Below are 21780 nucleotides of genomic sequence, written 5' to 3'. Positions count from 1 at the left end.
TTTTGAGCTTTGGCTTTTTTGATTAGCCAATAGAGAAAGATCTAATACGTTTCATCATTTGATGCTATGTTTTTCAGCTTTTTCATCTATATTTATCTATTACTTATTTATTGATTTTTTTTTTGCTTTTTTTGTAAAGCCTTAGGGGTTAAAGGTTATGGTTATGGTTAATTTGTTTATTTATTATAATTTATTTACCTATATATTTTTTTTTTTAGGTTAGGATTAGGGTTAGGAGTTTATATTAGGGTTAGGGAGTAGGGTTAGGGGTCAGGATTAGGGGTTACTAACTATTAGAATTGGGGGTTGGTTTTTTTTTGCTTTTGTTTATCTATTTTTATTATTATCTATTTATTATTATTATTATTATTATTATTATTAATAATAATATCAATGCAATATTTTTTGTCTATTATATGTTTATTTAATAATTTTATTATTTATTTGTTTATTTGTTATTTATTTATTCATTTATTATTATATTTATAATTATTGCAGTTGGGCAGAAAAACGCCCAAAAAAAAAAAAAAACACGCGTCAAAACGCACAAAACCATGCAAATCAAGCATTTCCATGCATTTCTATGGAAAAAAAACTCCAAAACGCACCAATCTGCCCAATTTAAGCTGAAAAAAAAAAAGCTCCTGAACATTTTTGAGCTTCAGGTGTTTGGCTTCAAGTGACTTGTAGTGGAGATGGGAACCATTTATTTACTTATTTGTATTAAGATTATTTAATATTTTGTAAAGCATTAGGGGTTAAAGGTTATTGTTAGGGTTCATTTCTTTATTTATTTTATTTATTATTATTTATTTATGTATTTTATTTGTTATTTTGTAATTATTATTATTATTTTTTTTATGTATTTATGTATTGCATTTGAGCAGGAATAACGCTCAAAAACATGCATCAAAGTGAACTAAAACATTCAAAAACATGAAAAACAAGCGTTTCCTTGCATTTCTATGGTGCAAAAAACACTTAGATCTACATAAAAAAAAAAAAAAAAAGCTCCAGAACATTTTTGAGCTTCAGACATCTTGAAATGAACCATTGAATTCTTTATTTGTATAATTATAATTTTTTTTTTATTTATTTTATTTCGTATGAATTTAATCTTAATTATTTATTTATGTATTTTATTTTTTCATTATTACTATTTTTTATGTATATAATTATTGCATTTGAGCAGGAGACACACCTAAAAACATGCATCAAAGTGCTCTAAAATGTTCAAAAACACGCAAAATAAGTGTTTCTATAGAACAAAAAACACTTAAAAAACGCATCAATCTGCCTAATTCGAGCTACAAAAAAAAAAAAAAAAAAAAAAAAAAAAAAAGCTCCAGAACAATTGTGAGCTTTAGGCATCTTGAAGTGAACCAATGATTTTTTTTTTTTATTTGTATGATTATTTATTTTTTTTATTTTTTTTATTTCGTATGAATTTATTTTTAATTATTTATGTATTTTATTTGTTATTTTTTAATTATTATTATTATTTATGTATTTCATTATTGCACTTGAGCACGAAAAAAGCTCAAAATGTTCAAAAACACCCAAATCATGCGTTTCCATGCATTTCTATGGAACAAAAAACACGTAAAAAACGCACCAATCTGCCCAATTCGAGCTACAAAAAAAAAAAAAAAAAAAGCTCCAGGACATTTTTGAGCTGCAGGGGACTTGTAGTGGAGATGGAAACCACTGATTTATTTATTTGTATAATTATTTTTTTTTTATTTATTTTATTTATTATGAATTTATTTAGAATTATTTATTTATGTATTTTATTTACTTATTTATTTTTTACTTAGCGAAGATGTGAACCATCTCCATATAGAATAACTGATTTAGAGGTGTGAATTGGGCCCAAAAGGGAGCCGTGTGTTCCAGTGTGACGCTGGAATCGCACGTTTCCTGCACCATAAGTGGTGTAAATGGGCCCTGAAAGGTAAAAATGTTTCAGTATAAACAAATACACTCTTTTTTGTTACAAATTGTTACAAATGATATTCCATGTTGACAAATAAATGTTGTCTTGTCTACAAACACCACCACCTGAGCAGGCGGCCAATACCGGCCGAATCTATAGAGGTCTCCTCTGTATTTTGTGTGATATCAGGTGACCAGGAAGCGCCCCCCCTCTTGGCGAAGGGGGATGGGTTGAAGGTGTTGTCAGGTGTGCGCTTGTTCTCTCCTCCCCTGCTACCGGCCTGCCTCTCATCACTCCCCCCGTATCTTCTCATTCCTTCCCCACCTCATCCCCTCAGGACTTCCAGCGACTTGTGTTTCTCTTCCATGCAATCGCCTTCCTTGCAGGTTCCAGCAGACATCTTTCCTTTCAAACTTTTTTCCAGTTTTTATCTTTCTCTCTTGTTCGCACCCCTTGTCTTCACCTCTCGGCCCCCTCTGTCCCCTCTTCTGTAGACAATGTTGTCACCTCTCAGCCCCCTCTGTCCCCTCTTCTGTAGACAATGCTGTCACCTCTCAGCCCCCTCTGTCCCCTCTTCTGTAGACAATGCTGTCACCTCTCAGCCCCCTCTGTTCCCTCTTCTGTAGACAATGTTATCACTTCTTGGTCCCCTCTGTCTCTTCTTCTGTAGACAATGCTATCACTTCTTGGTCCCCTCTGTCTCTTCTTCTGTAGACAATGTTGTCACCTCTCAGCCCCCTCTGTCCCCTCTTCTGTAGACAATGCTATCACTTCTTGGTCCCCTCTGTCTCTTCTTCTGTAGACAATGCTGTCACCTCTCGGCCCCTCTGTCCCCTCTTTTGTAGACAATGCTGTCACCTCTCGGCCCCTCTGTCCCCTCTTTTGTAGACAATGCTGTCACCTCTCGGCCCCTCTGTCTCTTCTTCTGTAAACAATGTTGTCACCTCTCACTCAGCCCCCTCTGTCCCCTCTTCTGTAGACAATGCTGTCACCTCTCAATCCCCTCTGTTCCCTCTTCTGTAGACAATGCTATCACTTCTTGGTCTCCTCTGTCCCCTCTTTTGTAGACAATGCTATCACCTCTTGGTCCCCTCTTCTGTAGACAATGTTGTCACCTCTCAGCCCCCTCTGTATCTTCTTCTGTAGACAATGTTGTCACCTCTCAGCCCCTCCGTCCCCTTTTCTGTAGACAATGCCATCACCTCTTGGTCCCCTCTTCTGTAGACATTGCTATCACCTCTCAGCCCCCTCTTTCCCCTCTTCTGTAGACAATGCTATCACCTCTCAGCCCCCTCGGTCCCCTCTTCTGTAGACAATGCTGTCACCTCTCGGCCCCCTATGTCCCCTCTTCTGTAGACATTGCTATCACCTCTTGGTCCCCTCTTCTGTAGACATTGCTATCACCTCTCAGCTCCCTCTGTCCCCTCTGCTGTAGACAATGCTATCACCTCTTGGCCCCCTCTGTCCCCTCTTCTGTAGACAAAGCTGTCACCTCTGCCCCCTCTGTCTCTTCTTCTGTAGACAAAGCTGTCACTTCTTAGCCCCCTCTTCTGTAGACAAAGCTAACACCTCTCAGCCCCTCTGTCCCCTCTTCTGTAGACAAAGCTGTCATTCTGCCCAATGACTGTCTGTTGTCATCTCTCCTTATCAGCCCACCTCCTCATTCTCACGTCCGTCTGTCTCTCTTTCCAGTGGAATGGTCGCCGCAGACCCCCGGCCTCCTCGGCTGAGATTTGAGGGGGAGCAAGCAGCAGAGATCCAGTAAGGTAAGTAAGATTTCACGCCTGTTCACACCCTGTGGAACGATTGTCCCTGCAGGCTATAGAAAAGACAAAGTGCATGCCAAGACTTGCTTTTCTGTGCCCAGCAGTGAAATTTTGTTGCAATTTGCATTAGAGCCGCCTGCAACTCACTTTGTTTTAAATTATTTTATCCTGAAAGAACTGACAAACAAATTACCAAAAAGTTATAGGCTTTGCTAAATTTTCACTTGCTTGAATAGTGTAGGTCTTTCTGATCTGTAAGCAATCAGGAATCCAGGCAATCACAAATCCCTGCAATCAGAAATCAATAAGATCAGGAATCCATGCAATCAGAAATCAATGAAATCATGAATGCAAGCAATAAGGATTTCAGGCAATCGGGAATGAAGGCAATCAGGGATCCATGCAATCAGAAATCAATAAAATAATGAATCCAAGTGATCAGGAATGCAGGCAATCAGGAATCCAAGTAATCAAGAATCCAGACATTTAGGAATCAATACAATCAGGAATGTATGCAATCAAGGATCCATGCAACCAAGCATCTGAGCAATCAGGAATACATTAAATCACAAATCCATACAATCTAAAATCAAGGCAATCAAGTTTCCATGCAATCAAGACTCCAAGCAACCAAGGATCCATGCAATCAAGAATTCAAACTCCAGGCAACCAAGGATCCATGCAATCAAGAATCCAAGCAATAAGGAATCCGTGCAATCAGGAATCCATGCAATAAGAAATCCATGAAATCAGAAATCCAAGCAATCAGGAATCCAGGCAATCGGGAATCCAGGCAATCGGAAATGCAGGCAATCAGGAATGCATTAAATCAGGAATCCAAGCAATCAAGAATCCAGGCATTTAAAATGCAATCAGGAATCTATGCAATCAAGAATCAATGAAATCAAGAATCTTAGCAATTAGGAATCCATGAAATCAAGAATCCATATAATCTAAAATCAAGACAATCAGGTACCCATGGAATCAAGACTCCAGGCAATCAAGAATCCAAGCAATCAAGAATCTATGCAATCAGGAATCCATGAAATCAGGAATCCAGGCAATGAAGAATCCATGCAATCAAGAATCTATGCAATCAGGAATCCATGAAATCAGGTATCCAGGCAATCAGGAATCCATGAAATCAGGAATCCAAACGATCAGGAATCCATGCAATCAAAGAATCCAAGCAATCAGGAATCTATGCAATCAGGAATCCATGAAATCAGGAATCCAGGCAATCAAGAATCCATGCAATCAAGAATCTATGCAATCAGGAATCCATGAAATCAGGTATCCAGGCAATCAGGAATCCATGAAATCAGGTATCCAGGCAATCAGGAATCCATGAAATCAGGAATCCAAACGATCAGGAATCCATGCAATCAAAGAATCCAAGCAATCAGGAATCCATGCAATCAGGAATCCATGAAATGAGGAATCCATGAAATCAGGAATCCAAGCAATCAGGAATCCATACAAACAGGAATCCATGAAATCAGGAATCCAAGCAATCAGGAATCCATGAAATCAGGAATCCATGAAATCAGGAATCCATGCAATCAAAAATACATGCAATACAGAATCTGGGCAATCAAGAATCCATGTAATCAGGAATCCATGGAATCCTAAATCAAGGCAATTGAGAACCCATGCCATCAAGACTCCAGGTGATTGGAAATGCAGGCTATCAAGAATCTATGCAAACAAACTGTAGAAAGAGTCGGAAATCTGGTAAAAGAACAGCACAAAATCCTTTATTGAGTTAAAAGTTCCATGATACATGAAAAACACTGACGTGTTTCTGCCCTCTAGGTGCCTTAGTCATAGCTATGGCCAAGGCCATTTAGGGAAGAAATGCATCCGTTTTTTACATGTATCATGGAACGTTTAACTCTGAAGATTTCAATAAAGGATTTTGTGCTGTTTTTTTACTCGGATTGCCGACTCCATCTACAGTTTGATTGCATCTAGTAGCAGCTTGCGGAGGCTGCAGTTGTGCACCGGTTAAAGGTTTATCTATTTGGTTTTGGATTATTGGGTATTAGCACCTCACATGGTGTTTAATCAAGAAGAATCTATGCCAGGGTTTCTCAACCAGAGGTCCATGGAACCTTAGTGTTCCTCCTGAGGTTGCTAGGGGTTCCTTAAACAATGGGCAACTTCTGCCTCTCAGATAAGTTCCCAATGACACCATTGTTCCTTTTAGCTATCTGTAAGGGGGTAATTCTTCCCAATGATGACAAGAGTACGGAGCATTCTTCCCATTGACTGTCACACTCATGAGTTGTAGATTTTTAATTGTTAGCAGGGGTTCCTCGAGACCAGAAATGTATTTCGAGGGTTCCTCTGTGTTGAGAAAGGCTGGTCTATGCAATAAAAAGCCAGGTAATCAGGAATCTCTACAGCAGGGGCATAACTACAGGGGTTGCAGGGGGTTGCAATTGCAACCGGGCCCCATGCTCCAGGGGGTCTGTGTGGCTCCCCTGTGCACCTGGATAGGAGGGGCGGCGGGGGCAGCATGTAGAGAAATCACTGTCCTCCTTTTTCCTCCTGTAGCTGCAGGAGGAAAATGGAGGAGATTGGTTCCTCTTTGAGGTGCCCCCCCACTCCTCCTATCCAGTTCACTTGTGTTCTGCTGTCTCTGGGCCCCTGTGTGCTCCCCCCCCCCCCCCACTGTGCTCCCTCCCCTCTCCTGCCGGCTGCTGCAGGGGATGTGTCACAATAGAGAACCAGGAAGGGGTCGGTAAATATGTAATTTACCAGCTCCTTCCTTTTCTGAATGGACAGAGTCATAGTCAGTGACATTGTAAAAAAATAAAATAAAATGATAAAAAAATAATACAATTAAAATACCAAAAAACAAAAACTACTGACACCAGTGGGTGACCTTCCAGGATCACAAAGGTCACATTGTGATCGAGCCCTGGCATTCCACCATTGTGGGGAGGCCCCAAGATGGCAGGAAGGGCTCCCACTGCAGAACTTGTGAAAGGGTCCCGCTGCGGGACCATAATAAAGGGCCCCATAATGAGAGTAAAGGGCCCCAGGATCAGTGGGAAGAGCCCCAGGCTTGAAGGGAAGGGCTTCATGGTTTCATGCACCATGGCCCTGAAGGCTCTAGTTACTCCTCTGCTCTACAGTCAAGAATCCAGGCAATTAGGAATCCAGGTTAACAGGAATCCACAAAATCAAGAATCTATGCAATTGGGAATTCATGCATTTAAGAATCCAGGCTAACAGGAATCCAGATAAATCCAAATCCAAATAAAAACCCAGTCAATTAGGAAACTATGCAATTAAGACTTTATGCAATTAAGAATCCAGGGAATCAGAAATCCGAGCAATCATGAAGTAATGCAATCAGAAATCCATTTAGTTGTGATTCATAAATTGTGTGATCCTCTGCTGATTGGACATATCTGCATGCATACATTCAGGAGGACCTAATGGGCACAGGGGGACCCTTGATCTCAGGCCCAGGCTGTACATAGCACCTCGTCTTCTGGCCATCTCCGGGTGGTGAGCTTTGCCATGTGTAACGTATTTGTTTAATGGCAGCACCTCAGTGGCCAACAGAAGCTCAGGTATTAGACAGTTAATTGTTGGGGGTGGTGCCTAAAGTCAGGAAGGGGCGAGGCTTAGTAGTAACTTGGAAAAAAGGTCATGGCGCTGTGTAAAGCCCAGGCCTGTGGCCAGTGGCAGGACAAGGCCATCCAGCACCCAGGGCCAAAATGACAAACTGAGCCCCTTGCTTCCCCTAGGGTTAGGGTCAGGGCACCCAAATCTCTGCAATAAACCATTGCACCCAGGGCAGCCGCCCCTCCTGCCCAACCCCTCGTCCTGGCCCTGCCTGTGGCTCCGGATCCTCCCCATTGAAGAATTCTGTATGCCGTTCCTTCCGAGCCGTTATTAGTAAATTGTTTGGCCCTGTAACAGGAACAAAGCTCTGTTATTAACCCCATAACCTGGTGATGGTCCTAGTTGGGTCGCAACACAAAAAATTAACCCCAATGTACTGTGAGGACCCAAAACGTTTTGTAAAAAAAAAAATAATTCTGCTTATAGTGGATCAGTGACAGTCCAATTATCTGCTGTGTGTGATATTATGGCTTGCAGATGGTTCAGAAGAGGACATGCTGGGGGGGCAGACAAAGGAGCTCTTATGGGGAGATAATTATAGATACTAACCCAGGTCTCTCTTCAAGGTTGTCCGGACCTTTCATTACATTCCTGGGATGGTACATGACCGGTCCCCAGACATGGTACAGAAAGACGGTGAGTTATCAATCCTTTTATTTAAAATGAACAGGAAAAAAATTGCATGAAACGGTATTTTGGTGGAACCTTCAGCCAACTACAGCGGCAAGGTGTGGATACGCATCAGCTATGCATGCAACACGGAAGAGGCGATGTTTGCACCCATTCCAAATCCAAACTGTGTAATGTGAACTGAAGCGGACGCTTGTAGTTTCTGTTGGAAGCTCGAATGACAAGGTGACAACACAGGAGCAAAATTAGGAGACAGGGACAGAGTGTTGTCACCCAATAACAGGAAGTGCCTGAGCAAGGACCTTCATGGCAGGATCACCGGGCATTATTGTAATAAATATTGCAGATTTAAAAAAAAACTTTGAAAATGATTCTTGACAGCCATTAATTACTTAATTTATAGATCAATGGTGCAGCAATTTGACTGAAACCAGAGCTGGTTCATTTGCAAATCTGATCATTTATTTCCTTGAAGTTGTGAAATAATGTGAAACCCTCAATGGCGGATTTAGCTGTGAAGAAGGAATTTCCGTGCCATCGAGTTATCAATCAAAAGCTGACGGAAAGTTTAAAAAAAAATTATGATCGTAGAATTGTGTAGAATGTTCTGTATATAGAGATACAATGTATCATTTTATTTTATTCATTATATTTATTTTTTATGTATTTTAATTATTTTTTATTTCTTTATTTTATTTATTCATTTTTATAGATTATATTTTATTTACTATTATATTTTTTTATTTATTTTTTCTTATCCTTTCACTATATTTATTATATTTCTTTTTTATTTCTTTATTTTATTTCTTTATTTCTTTTTATTATTTTCTTTATTTTTATTTATTATATTTTATTTGCTATTATATTTATTTTTTTTTTCTTATCCATTTATTTGTCCTTTTTATGTATAGAGATACAATGTATCCTTTCACTGTATTTATTATATTTCTTTTTTATTTCTTTATTTTATTTCTTTATTTCTTTTTATTATTTTCTTTATTTATTATATTTTATTTGCTATTATATTTATTTTTATTTATTTTTTTCTTATCCATTTATTTATCCTTTTTATTTATAGAGATACAATGTATCCTTTCACTGTATTTATTATATTTCTTTTTTTATTTCTTTATTTTATTTTTTTATTTATTTTTATTATTTTATTTATTTTTATTTATTATATTTTATTTGCTATTAGATTTATTTTTATTTATTTTATTTTTTTGTTTTCTTATCCATTTATTTATCCTTTTTATTTATAGAGATACAATGTATCCTTTCATTGTATTTGCCAATTTTTATCATATTTCCTGTGCCTCCTTCTGCTGCTAGTGAGTAAAGGTTGTCACTGGACCCCGCTGAGGATTCTGGCAATGACGGTCTGCGTTTTCATCTCATTGGCTGGAATCGGAGTCACAATTTGGGCAGTAGGTAAGACGAAGCCTGTTTTATTCTTTTGCTTTTATTTTTTTTAATGTTACAATTAGTATGCAGTGCTTTGGTAACTATTTTAGGTTTAGGCTCCTTTCACGTGGGCGGCCAGGGGGGGGGGGCGGTAAAAACAGACCGTTGATTGGTGCTTTTACCGTCCCCTGACCACCCAGGTGCCACTTGGATGAGTACACATTGACATGGGGTGCGTGGTGTGGCAATTTTAACGCTACATGCAGAGCTTGCGAGGTGGCTGACACCAAACTCTTTATTGTAAGTGAACATGCCGCACTGCAGCTGCCTCACATTTGCAGCGTGATCCTGAAATATCAATTTTCGGTTCAGAAATAAATAAAAAATGCCATCAGGAGGTGGAAGTATCGCCTCCTAAATGCCTGTAAACCTCCTTTCACCTTCCTCGGAAAAGCGACTGAGCGCAGAATGCTTTGCAGGAGGGCGGTAAACACTGCGGTGAGTGTGAAAGCAGCCTTAAAATTATCCGTTTTCCATCCGCGCTATAGTCAAAAGACAGCTACAACGTGGGCTTTCAGTGCCGGGAGGGCGTCAATATATTGCGCTGTGGTGAGTGGCGTCATGCTGTAAACGTTGAGCCCTTTAGACTCGGCTGATCACAGAACAGGGTAAAGGGCCAATCACAGTGGCCCTTTACCAAGTGATCAACTGTCAGCCAATGACAGCTGATCGTGGAAGTAAACAGAAGCCGGTTATTGGGGTTTTTTTCTCCTCGAGATCAGCGTGAGTAAAATATAAGAAAGCAGGTAACTGGCTTCTGTTACAGGGACATCAGTCCCAACCTGTACCTGTCAGTGCTGCTAATCAGTGCCCACCAGTGCCACCTATTAGGGCCTACCAGTGCCACCTATAAGTGCCCATCAGTGCCCACCAGTGCCACCTATCAATGCCCACCAGTGCTGCCAATCATTTCCCACCAGTGCCACATGGTAATAGTGCCCATCAGTGCTGCCAATCAGTGTCCATCAGTGCCTCATAATCAGTTTCACCTATCAGTCCCGCCTACCAGTGCCACATATCAGTCCCCACCAGTGCTGCCAATCATTGACCACTAGTGCCACCTATTAGTGTCCATCAGTGCTGTCAACCAGTGCCCATCAGCAGTGGTGTATTTAGGTTTTGTGCTGCCCTAGGCCTGACTAAACTTGTGCCCCCCCCCCATTTAAATAACAAAGCAGCAGGTAGCAATGTGATCGCTTTATGGGGGTGCCAGACTGATTTGCCTCCTGGACCCTGCCCTCCAGCCCAATTCGCCCCATAAGACTGGCACTATACTAAAAGTGTAGCACAAGTCAGTGGGGAGCTTTTTTGCTGCCCCCCTGCAAAGTGCCGCCCTAGGCCTGGGCCTTGTCGGCCTAGGCCAAGATACAGCACTGCCCATCAGTCCCTCAATCAGTGATACCTATCAGTGCCGCCTACCAGTACCTATCAGTGCCACATGTCAGTGCCCATCAGTGACCACCAGCGCCACCTATCAATGTCCACAAATGCTGCCAATCAGTGCCCAACAGTACCACCTATTAGTTCCCATCAGTGCTGCCTTTCAGTGCCACCTACCAGTGTCTATCAGTGCCAAATATCAGTGCCCATCAGTGCCACCTCTCAGAGCAGTTCAGTGTCACCAATCAGAGACCATTAGTGCCACATATCAGTGCCCATCAGTGAAGCCTCATCAGTGCCCATCAGTGCAGCTTCATCAGTTCAGCTTCATCAGTGCCACCTATCAATGCCTATCAGTGCAGCCTCATCATTGCACGTCAGTGAAGGAGAAAATATTTTTTAAACAAACTAAGAAAATGTTTTTTTTTTCCTCAAAAGTTTTGGTGTTTTTTTTTGTTTCTTTAGCAGAAAATAAAAAACTCCAGTGGTGATTAAATACCACCAAAAGAAAGCTCTATTTGCATGTAAAAAATTGTTTTTGGGTACAGTGTTGCATGACTGCTCATAGTCATTCAAAATGCGACAGCGCTGAAAATAGCCCTGGTCAGGAAGGGGGTAAAAGTGCCCGGTAAGCAAGTGGTTAAGAAAAAAATGTTTTAGTTATGTTTTCTGGTTTTTAGTTTGGTAAGGCTGGCTGTTGAATTGCTACACAAAAATAGCTCCCTCTAGTGGCTAATCTACAAATTTCAATATCCCATATATTTAAAAAAACAAAAAATATGGACAAAGCAAACATGTAAAATGATGAAAGCCTTATAAATTTAAGCTTTTCTGTTTGAGCTTTGGAGGGTTAAAATCTTTGGAGCCGCCATTAGAGGGAGACAAACAAATATCGCCATGATTAATATGTGAACTTGTGATATCATGTCTAATGTTTGAGCTCTATTTTACCCTTCCTCATCCTTTTCTGCTTGTTTTACAGTGACGTATGTTCTGAAGAACGAGACATCAAACATCTACATCGGTAAGTCATCTGCCATGGGGAAATGTCTCAGGGATCCCCATTATAGAGATCCCCATTATAGAGATTTATTTTGCAATTTTTTTTTTTTTTATACTCCAAATTTATTAGAATGATTCTGGAGGATCCATAAACAGAAAAGGGTCACTTATTGTGTTTGGTAAGGGCAGGGGAGGACTGGACCAGGGAGCATGGGGTAAATTGCCCCCCGGGCCGCTCTGCTGCCCCGTAAAAAGGCTGCACTGCTTCTGCCCCAGACATGCCTAAAGGATTCTTGGTGAAGAGAAGTAAAAAGTCCCCAACGCTGACCTACTGAGTGCAGGATGAAGACAAGAACAGAGTGCAGACCTCCCCCTTAACATGGATGGTGTAAACTGTGTCTGAGCAGAGGCCGGTTCCATGCCCCACTGGAGACTCTCCTCCCCCGGCCAGCCAGGACCGAGCTGTCCCAGCTCCACCTTGGTGGCCAGGTCAGGAACCTGGAAATTCGCCAGTGAGTAGAGAGAACATGGAGTGGAGCTTCAGCCTGGAATGGAGGTCAGGAGGAGGCCAGGAAGAGGGAGAGTGGGAAGAGGCACCATGGGCCTCTGGTTTCTACTTGACCCCTGGACCGAATGTTGCCAGTCAGCCCCTATGTAAGGGTGTCTGTCACGTACCTGGTAGGTAGAGCCTGAATGTGCGGAGGAAGGCCTCTCTTACACCTCTGACTCAGAGCCCCTGATAGAGTAAACAGGAGGCGCAGAGTGCAGAGTCGCACAAATGCCGGTGGATGTGCAGGCTGCAGAACTGCTGGTAGCGTAGAGTTCCAGAAGGAGCCAGGTGTCCTGGGAGTAGTTGGACCAATGCAGCAACTAGGAAGCCTCTGGGAATACTGGAAGGTAAGCAGAGTCAGACAAGCCGGGTCATACACAGAGAGGTCAGATCAGGTACAAGTGGAGAGACTGGAGAATGGTCAAAGAACAGGCTGGGGTCGGTGCAGGCAGAGAACTGGAGTAGTCAGAGGCAAGCCGGGTCAAGATTTCAGGAACAACACAGGTAACAGGAAGCAGGACTGGCACGGAACGCTGTAGAGGAGACAGCACTGATCCTGGGAGCAGATCCAGTTTAAATAGCCCTTTTGGTGCCTTAACTGCCATGAGGTGCGCCGGGCACACTGGCATACGCATGCGCACTCAAATTGGCATCCCGGCGCATCCGCATTAGCCAATGTGGCAATTAGCATGCGCTAAGGCGTTGGCGTTAGCGAAGTGCACTTCTTCCTTGGGAGATTCGAGGGGCAGGACCTTCCCTACGGTTGCCAACTTGTCTTCTGGCAGGACCTTCCTGACAGTGTCCTACATACAGACATGACTGATCCTCATCACAACGCAATGCTACGCTGTGTTAGGCACCCCTTACAAAATGCACAGATTGTAACACAACTCATTGCATTTAAAATCTGAATCCAATTTAGGAGGGCAATCTCTGATTGGACGGGACCCACAACTCTGAAGGCAATGCATTGTATCCGGCAGGGCTTTTTTTCAGCAGAAACAAGGGGGAACGCAGTTCCGGCACCTCCAGCACTGACTGTATGTAATGGCAAGGGGTGCTGGGGTGTGCTGCAGGGTCTATTAATGCTGGCTTCTGGGGGATTTATTCCAGCTGGAGGCAATTTATTTCTGCAGGGGGGTCTGTTGTTGCTGAAGGGGTCTATGGTTGCTGATGGGGCCCCTACTGTTGCTGGGGGTGGGTCTTATATTGCTGGGGATGTCAGTTGTTGCTGGGAGAGATCTACCGTTGAGGGAGGGATCTATTAATGCTGGCTGCGGAGAGATCTGTTGTTGCTGCCGAGAGACTATTGTTGCTAGGGGGGAAATTTTGTTGTGAGTGGCCCATTGTTGTTAGAGGGATCTATTGTTGCTGGTGAGGGGCTATATTGTTGCTGCCTACAGGGAATCTATTTTCCTGCTTTTCTTGTTATCATTACCATATTCCCATAAAATTACCTAACACCACTAAATGATACTTGGTTCTGTATTCTCTAAAAGGGCAGTACTGGGAGGTAGGTAGGGGGTAGAACCATGGAATGGTGCTTGGAGGTGGGTAGGGGGTAGAACCATGGAATGGTGCTTGGAGGTGGGTAGGGGGTAGAACCATGGAATTGTGCTTGGAGGTGGGTAGTAGGTGGTAGAACCATGGAATGGTGCTTGGAGGTGGGTAGTAAGGGGTAGAACCATGGAATGGTGCTTGGAGGTGGGTAGGGGGTAGAACCATGGAATGGTGCTTGGAGGTGGGTAGGGGGCCGAACCATGAAATGGTGCTTGGAGGTGGGTAGGGGGTAGAACCATGAAATGGTGCTTGGAGGTGGGTAAGGGGCAGAACCATGGAATGGTGCTTGGAGGTGGGTAGGGGGCAGAACCATGGAATGGTGCTTGGAGGTGGGTAGGGGGTAGAACCATGGAATGGTGCTTGGAGGTGGGTAGGGGGTAGAACCATGGAATGGTGCTTGGAGGGGGGTAGGGGGTAGAACCATGGAATGGTGCTTGGAGGTGGGTAGGGGGTAGAACCATGGAATGGTGCTTGGAGGTGGGTAGGGGGGTAGAACCATGGAATAGTGCTTGGAGGTGGGTAGTAGGGGGTAGGACCATGGAATGGTGCTTGGAGGTGGGTAGTAGGGGGTAGGACCATGGAATGGTGCTTGGAGGTGGGTAGGGCAGAACCATGGAATGGTGCTTGGAGGTGGGTAGGGGGTAGAACCATGCAATGGTGCTTGGAGGTGGGTAGGGTGGTAGAACCATGGAATGGTGCTTGGAGGTGGGAAGGGTGGTAGAACCATGCAATGGTGCTTGGAGGTGGGTAGGGGGTGGAACCATGGAATGGTGCTTGGAGGTGGGTAGGGTCCAAGAAAAGGGATGACTTGGAAAGGGGTTCCTGCACCTATTTTGTGAGAAAAAAAGCCCTGGTATCCGATATTCACCAGTCTTCTATATTGTCTCAGTCCAGGTGAATTCTCCAGATCACAGGCTCACCGTGTACGATGAAAAGGACCAGACCTGGCGTCTCGTTTGCTCGTCCTTCGCCAATGACGCGGTGGCCACACTAAGCTGCGAAGAGATGGGATTCATTAGGTAATGGACTCTGCCCCTCCCACTCTCTAATTCTCCTCTCCTGAAATATTCTGCTCTGCTGGAGGACTCTGCTCCTTCCTCTAACGCTCCTCTCCTGAAATACTCTGCTCTGCGGTAGGACACAGAAAGGTGTCACAGAAATATTCATGCCTCTGTGTTATGTTATAAGGTCTATGAGTTATCAGGAGCTTCGAGTGGAGACAGCAGGAGCCAATGGCACATCAGGATATTTCTGTGTCCAGGAACCACACCTGACCAGCGCCAGAAGACTTCTAGAGGTTCTCACAGTTTGGTGAGTCTCTGGGGATGTCCTCAAGACACAAATGCAAACCCTGATTTAAAGTAGGCAAATGACATATGGGTGCGTCACCATAACCTTCACCGTCCCAGGATGGAGGAAGCGTGTGCTAGCTTAGTACATAACTGAGAGATAATCACACTTTGAGTGTTACTCCAGCAATCTGAACGAGTGTCTCTGTGATCTGAAACTGGTCCCTGCTTCAGGACAACTCTACTAGAAAAAAAGGCCAACCACAAGTAGATCCCACAAGTAGATCCCACAAGTACACCATTACAATGTATATTCTCCTCATTATTTCCACTGACTCCTTATTCTGATTCCTTCCTCAGCGATTGTCCGAGTGGGAGATTCCTCTCTGTCCAGTGCCAAGGTAACCGTCATATAAAGGGATTTGGGTCCCGCTCGTCTCCCCTACATTCCCCTTCTTTCCTTCTCTCCTCTCCTCCATCTTTCTTCTCTACCTCCTTTTTTTATCCACTCCTCTCTTCTCCACTCCACTGCATCTCTTCAACTCACCTCTCCCCTCCACTCCACTCCACTCCACCTCCAACTCCTCTCCATGCCACCTCCTCTCCTCCCTACTCCACCTCCTCTCTTCTCCTTTCCTTCCCTTCTCTTCACTGCATCTCTTCACCTCACCGCTCCTCTACACTCCACTCCACCTCCATGCCACCTCCTCTCCTCCCTACTCCACCTCCTCTCTACTCCATCTACTATACCCCCTACTCCACCACCTCTCTTTTCCTCTACTTCCCCTTCTCTCCACTGCATCTCTTCACCTCTCCGCTCCACTCCATATCCACCTCCTCTCCATGCCACCTCCTCTCCCTCCTCTCCTCCCTACCCCCCTCCTCTCTACTCCACCTCCTCTCTTCTCCACTGCATCTCTTAATCTCACCTCTCCTCTCCTCTTTAGTCCACCTTCTTTCCCCTACTCCCCTCCACACTCCACCTCCTATCCTCCCTACTCCACCTCCTCTCTTCTCCTCTCCTCTCCTTCTCTCCACTGCATCTCTTCAACTCACCTCTCCTCTCCACTCCACCTCCTCTCCCCCCCTACTCCACCTCCTCTCTACTCCACCTCCTCTCCTCCCTACTCCTCCTCCTCTCTTCTCCTCTCTTTCCCCTCCTCTCCACTGCTTCTCTTCACTTTTCTTCATTCCTCCTTTTCTCCCCCTACTCCCCGATCCACCTCCTCAACTTAACTCTCTTTTTTATTCCTCTCCTCTTCTATCCTCACTTCTCCACTGCATCTCTTAACCTCACCTCTCCTCTCCTCTTCAGTCCACCTTCTTTCCCCTACTCCCCTCCACACTCCACCTCCTCTCCTCCCTACTCTGCCTCCTCTCCCTGCTTCTTCTCTTCATTTCACCTGCTCTCCTCTCCATGCCACCTCCTCACCTTTCCTCTTATCTCCATCCCTCTCCTCTGTTCTCCAACATCTCCTTTTTGCTTTCTTCTCCTCTATTACCCCTTCCACTGTACCTCCTTGCCTCACCTCTTCACTTCACCTTCTCTCCCTTCTATGCCACCTCCTCCCCTTTCCTCCTCTAACCTCCTCTCTTCTCCCCTCCTCTCTACTTTTCTCCTCTCCTCTCTCCTCCCCTCCCCTCCCCTCCTCTCTTCTCCTCTCCCCTTCCCATCCCCTCCTCTCTTCTCCCCTCCCCTCCCCTTCCCATACCTAACCTCCCTTTCTCTTCCCTCTCCTCTCCCCTTCCCTCATTTCTCTCCTTTTCTCTCCCCTCATCTCCTTTCCTCTCCCCTTCCCTTTCCCCCCCTTCACATACCTTACCTTCTCTTCCCTCCCCTCTCCTCTCCTTTTTTCTCCCCTCCTCTCCTCTCCCCTCCCCTTTCCTCTCCCCATACCCCCCTCCCTTTCCTCTCCTCTCCTCCCCTCTCCTCTCCTCCTCTCCTCTCCCTTCCCTTCCTCTCTTCTCCTCTCCTCTCCTCTCCTCTCCCCTCCTCTCATCTCCTCTCCTCTCCCCTCCTCTCCCCTCCCCTCCCCTCCTCTACCCTCCTCTCCTCTCCCCTTCCCTCCCTTCCCATCCCCTCCTCTCCTATCCTCTCCTCTCCCCTTTCCTCCCCTTACCTCCCCTCCCCTTCCCTCTCCTCTCCTCTCCTCTCCTCTCCTCTCCTCTCCTCTCCTCTCCTCTCCTCTCCTCTCCTCTCCTCTCCTCTCCTCTCCCCTCCCCTCCCCTCCCCTCCCCTCCCCTCCCCTCCCCTCCCCTCCTCTACTCTACTCTCCCCTTCTTCTCCTGTTGATTTTTTTCTCTGCTCCAATCCTCGTTTTTTTTATCATGTCCCCTCAGAATGCGGTCGCAGGAAGATGGCGGTGGACAGGATTGTGGGCGGACAGAACGCCGCTCTGGGCCGCTGGCCATGGCAGGTCAGCTTACGTTACGATGGAGCCCATTTGTGCGGTGGCTCCTTGATCTCCAGTGAGTGGGTCCTCACCGCTGCACATTGCTTCCCTGAGTGAGTATTCAGATTGAGAGGCCTAAAAATGACGGGATAATGGAGGGACTGTTCATGTGACCAAAATATCACTTCAAGTGAGTGACCCTTACATGTATCCGGTGGTGAATGGAGTGTAAAACGTTACAAACTTTGCAGCAATTCACGTTAGGCTTTGCAGAATCTTTGGTAATACACACTGCTAACACTTAGCAATATAAAGCTCTAAGTGGGAGGTAAAGGGGCATCTCATCAATTAGAATATCATCAAAAAGTTCATTTATTTCAGTAATTCAATTCAAAAAGTGAAACTTTTATTTATCTATATTTATTATTTATTATTATTTATTTATTTATCTATATTTTATATAGACGTGTTACACACAGAGTGATTGATTTCAAGCATTTCTTTCTTTTAATTTTGATGATTCTGGCTTACAGTGAGTGACACCCCAAAATCCAAAATTCAGTATTCAATTTAAATATTACAGAAGACCAATAAAAAAAAAAAAAAAAAAATTTAATACAGAAATGTCCACACACGGTGTGGTAGCCTCTCATGTCGCGCCGTCCCTTAGTGATTGTACACAAGCTGTTTGGAGACATATAGACAAATATGTATACAGCGCTATATAAAATCAAATAAAGTGACAATGTGCATCATATAAATCAATAAACTCGCTTACAGTGCAATATATATTCCTCTTAGGTGCAATATATAATGTCCATAAAGTGCATTCAAAGTAAAGTGCACTAAAATATAAATATAATCGTGGTTTAAAATTTAATAAAGTGCTTGATAGATGTTTCCATATAAAAGTGCAAGTGACACCACCACCGTTTAGCCACCAGATGGCCTCTCACCTCACTGAAGCATTAAACCAGCATTGAATCCTCAATAAAAAATGCCACTTCCTGGATCGATCTCTCACCATCCCATGGACATGATATGTGAATAAAGATAATGAGGCATCTGAGTGTACACTGCTATTATCCTTTAATTGATTCACATTCAAAGTAGAATTGCACTCACATGAATCGGCACAATGGGCTTATGAGGACCGTACACGCCAAAAACAGTAGCTGTCAGGAGCCGTGCTGGTGGGTCGCCGCTCGTCCGTCCAGTTCTCCGTCCCCTATACGCGTGGCGTCTTATGCTTTCGCATCACGACTTCCTCAGTAGGGGGTCCAAGAGGGTGTTCGGAGACATAATTGTGGCCTATTTTGAATGTTCTAGATACGGTCAAGTGTCCTTCATACCTGACCCTGGTATACTATCGTCTTATAGCCGGGGTTACGTCACGCTGTCCGGGGACATAAACAATACAATGTGAACAATTTTGATGCATAATTAAGTTTACTGAGGAAACAGAGAAAGTGTTCTGCGAAACGCGTTGGTCCTTTATGTACCTAAGGATAGCACTGTTAATGCACTACAGTCTGAGCTGCGCTGCCCCCTAGCTGCATATATTTTTTTATGTCTTTTTGAAGACTACTTTTATCATGTTTATATAAATTTTTATTTTTATTTTTAAAGAAAACTTCTGTGTATACGCTCACCTTAAAGCGGTAGTATACTAAACTTTTTTTTACTTTTACCTACAGGTAAGCCTATAATAAGGCCTATAATAAGGCTTACCTGTAGGTACAATTAATATCTCCTAAACCTGCACGGTTTAGGAGATATTTGCCCTGTATGCAGCCGCTGACACTAGTGGCGCATGCGCTCTGAAGGACCTTCAGAGTTCCTTGCCGGGTACTTGCCGGAAAGTAACTCCCGCGCGCATGCGCGGGAGTGACGTCATCGCGCCTCCAGCCACTCACAGCGCCGGAGCCGCCGAAACCAGAAGAGACGCCGAGGGAACATGACAGCTCCCACAGCGGTGTCTGGGCGTCCGTGTCGGGGCTTGGTTTTATGGTAAGTATTTCATAATGAGCTAGTATGCGATGCATACTAGCTCATTATGCCTTTGTCTTGCAGGGTTTGTTTTGTTTTTTTTTGGCAGTATACAACCACTTTAATGGAGATGCCACTTCCTTGAAAGTCCCCTATTTTCTAGAGGTATATTTTATATTCTCTATACATTTAGGTCGTCTTATCTTTCTCTTGACAATCCCCCACAGATTCTCTATGGGATTTAGGTCAGGCGAGTTTGCTGGCCAATCAAGCACAGTGATCCCATGATCATGTGACCAGGTATTGTTCGTTTTAGCACTGTGGGCGGTGCCAAGTCCTGCTGGAAAATGAAATCCGCATCTCCATAAAGCTGGTCAGCAGAGGGAAGCATGAAGAGCTCTAGAATTTCCTACTAGAGGGCTGTGCTGACTTTGGACTTGATGGACCAACACCAGCAGATGACACGGCTCCCCAAATCATCACTGACTGTGGAAACTTCACACTGGACCTCATGCAGCTTGGATTCTGTGCCTCTCCATTCCTCCTCCAGACTCTGGGACCTTGATTTCCAAATGAAATGCAAGATTTTCCACAGTCAGTGAGGATTTGGGGAGAGATGTCATCTGCTGGTGTTGGTCCATCGAGTCCAAAGTCAGCGCAGCCCTCTAGCAGGAAATTCTAGAACTCTTCATGCTTCCCTCTGCTGACCAGCTTTATGGAGATGCTGATTTCATTTTCCAGCAGGACTTGGCACCGCCCACACTGCCAAAACTACCAATACCTGGTCACATGATCATGGGATCACTGTGCTTGATTGGCCAGCAAACCCATGGGATCACTGTGCTTGATTGGCCAGCAAACTTGCCTGACCTAAACCCCATAGAGAATCTGTGGGGTATTGCCAAGAGGAAGATGAGAGACAGCAGACCCAACAATGCAGAGGAGGTGAAGGCCGCTATCAAAGCAACCTGGGCTTCCATAACACCTCAGCAGTGCCACAAGCTGATCGCCTCCATGCCACGCCGCATTGATGCAGTAATTCATGCAAAAGGAGCCCCGACCAAGTATTGAGTGCATCCTATACTGTACATGGACAGACTTCTCATCCTATACTGTACATGGACAGACTTCTCCTCCTATACTGTACATGGACAGACTTCTCATCCTATACTGTACATGGACAGACTTCCCATCCTATACTGTACATGGACAGACTTCTCCTATACTGTACATGGACAGACTTCTCCTCCTATACTGTACATGGACAGACTTCTCATCCTATACTGTACATGGACAGACTTCCCATCCTATACTGTACATGGACAGACTTCTCCTATACTGTACATGGACAGACTTCTCATCCTATACTGTACATGGACAGACTTTTCACTAAGACAACATTTCTGTATTAAAAATCCTTTTTTTATTGGTCTTCTGTAATATTCTAATTTTCTGAGATACTGAATTTTGGGGTGTCACTCGCTGTAAGCCATAATCATCAAAATTAAAAGAAAGAAATGCTTGAAATCTCTCACTCTATGTGTAAAACATCTATATAAAATTTTGTAGTTTTTACTTGTTTTAATTGAATTACTGAAATAAAATAATTTTATAGTAATTCTAATTATAATAATAATAATAATAATATTTTAATTTTAGTTTTAAGATATTCTAATTTTAAGAAATGCTGTATGTAACGCATCTACAAAGTATATAAAATATAGGAGTTTCACTTTTTGAATTGAATTACTGAAATAAATGAACTTTTTGATGATATTCTAATTGGATGAGATGCTCCTGTGTCTTTGTATGAAATCTAAACATGCAATTACATGAAATGTGTCTTCTCTGAAAAGCGTTCACCTTTAGGATAACAGAGATATGATGTCTGTGTCTGTGCAGGAGAAACCGCGTGGTGAGTCAGTGGCGGGTGTTCGCGGGGGGCGTGTCACAGAGCTCCTCCCAGGGGCACCAACTGGGAGTGAAGGGCGTTGTATACCACGCTGGCTACTTACCTTTCATCTACCCAGACAGTGAAGAGAACAGCAATGACATTGCCCTGGTGCATCTGCTGACCCCCTTCACTCTTACAGGTACCTACCTTTCATTTATCCTTTTTTAGGATTTCTCCTTCTTGTCTTTTTTTATCTCTTGCAATATATGGGGGAATTTAAATTTG

General features: G+C 43.9%; 1 protein-coding gene across 1 annotated transcript in view; it reads left to right on the top strand.

Moving 5' to 3' along the window:
• The first annotated feature begins 2247 nt into the window (after positions 1-2247).
• Positions 2248-21780, top strand: part of HPN (hepsin) — a 23256-nt gene continuing 3723 nt past the window's right edge. The window contains exons 1-10 of the mRNA XM_082274801.1: positions 2248-2322; positions 3629-3702; positions 7911-7980; positions 9307-9405; positions 11801-11842; positions 14820-14949; positions 15119-15241; positions 15580-15620; positions 17560-17725; positions 21504-21694. Coding sequence (XP_082130927.1) covers positions 7941-7980; positions 9307-9405; positions 11801-11842; positions 14820-14949; positions 15119-15241; positions 15580-15620; positions 17560-17725; positions 21504-21694 — 832 coding nt within the window. The 5' untranslated portion in view covers positions 2248-2322; positions 3629-3702; positions 7911-7940. The remainder of the gene's footprint in view (positions 2323-3628; positions 3703-7910; positions 7981-9306; positions 9406-11800; positions 11843-14819; positions 14950-15118; positions 15242-15579; positions 15621-17559; positions 17726-21503; positions 21695-21780) is intronic.

Source organism: Pelophylax lessonae (assembly GCF_965119305.1).
Source record: "Pelophylax lessonae genome assembly, chromosome: 12".
Lineage (NCBI taxonomy): Eukaryota > Metazoa > Chordata > Amphibia > Anura > Ranidae > Pelophylax > Pelophylax lessonae.
Note: the sequence above shows the minus strand (reverse complement) of the source record. Positions and strands in the feature narration are given on the sequence as shown.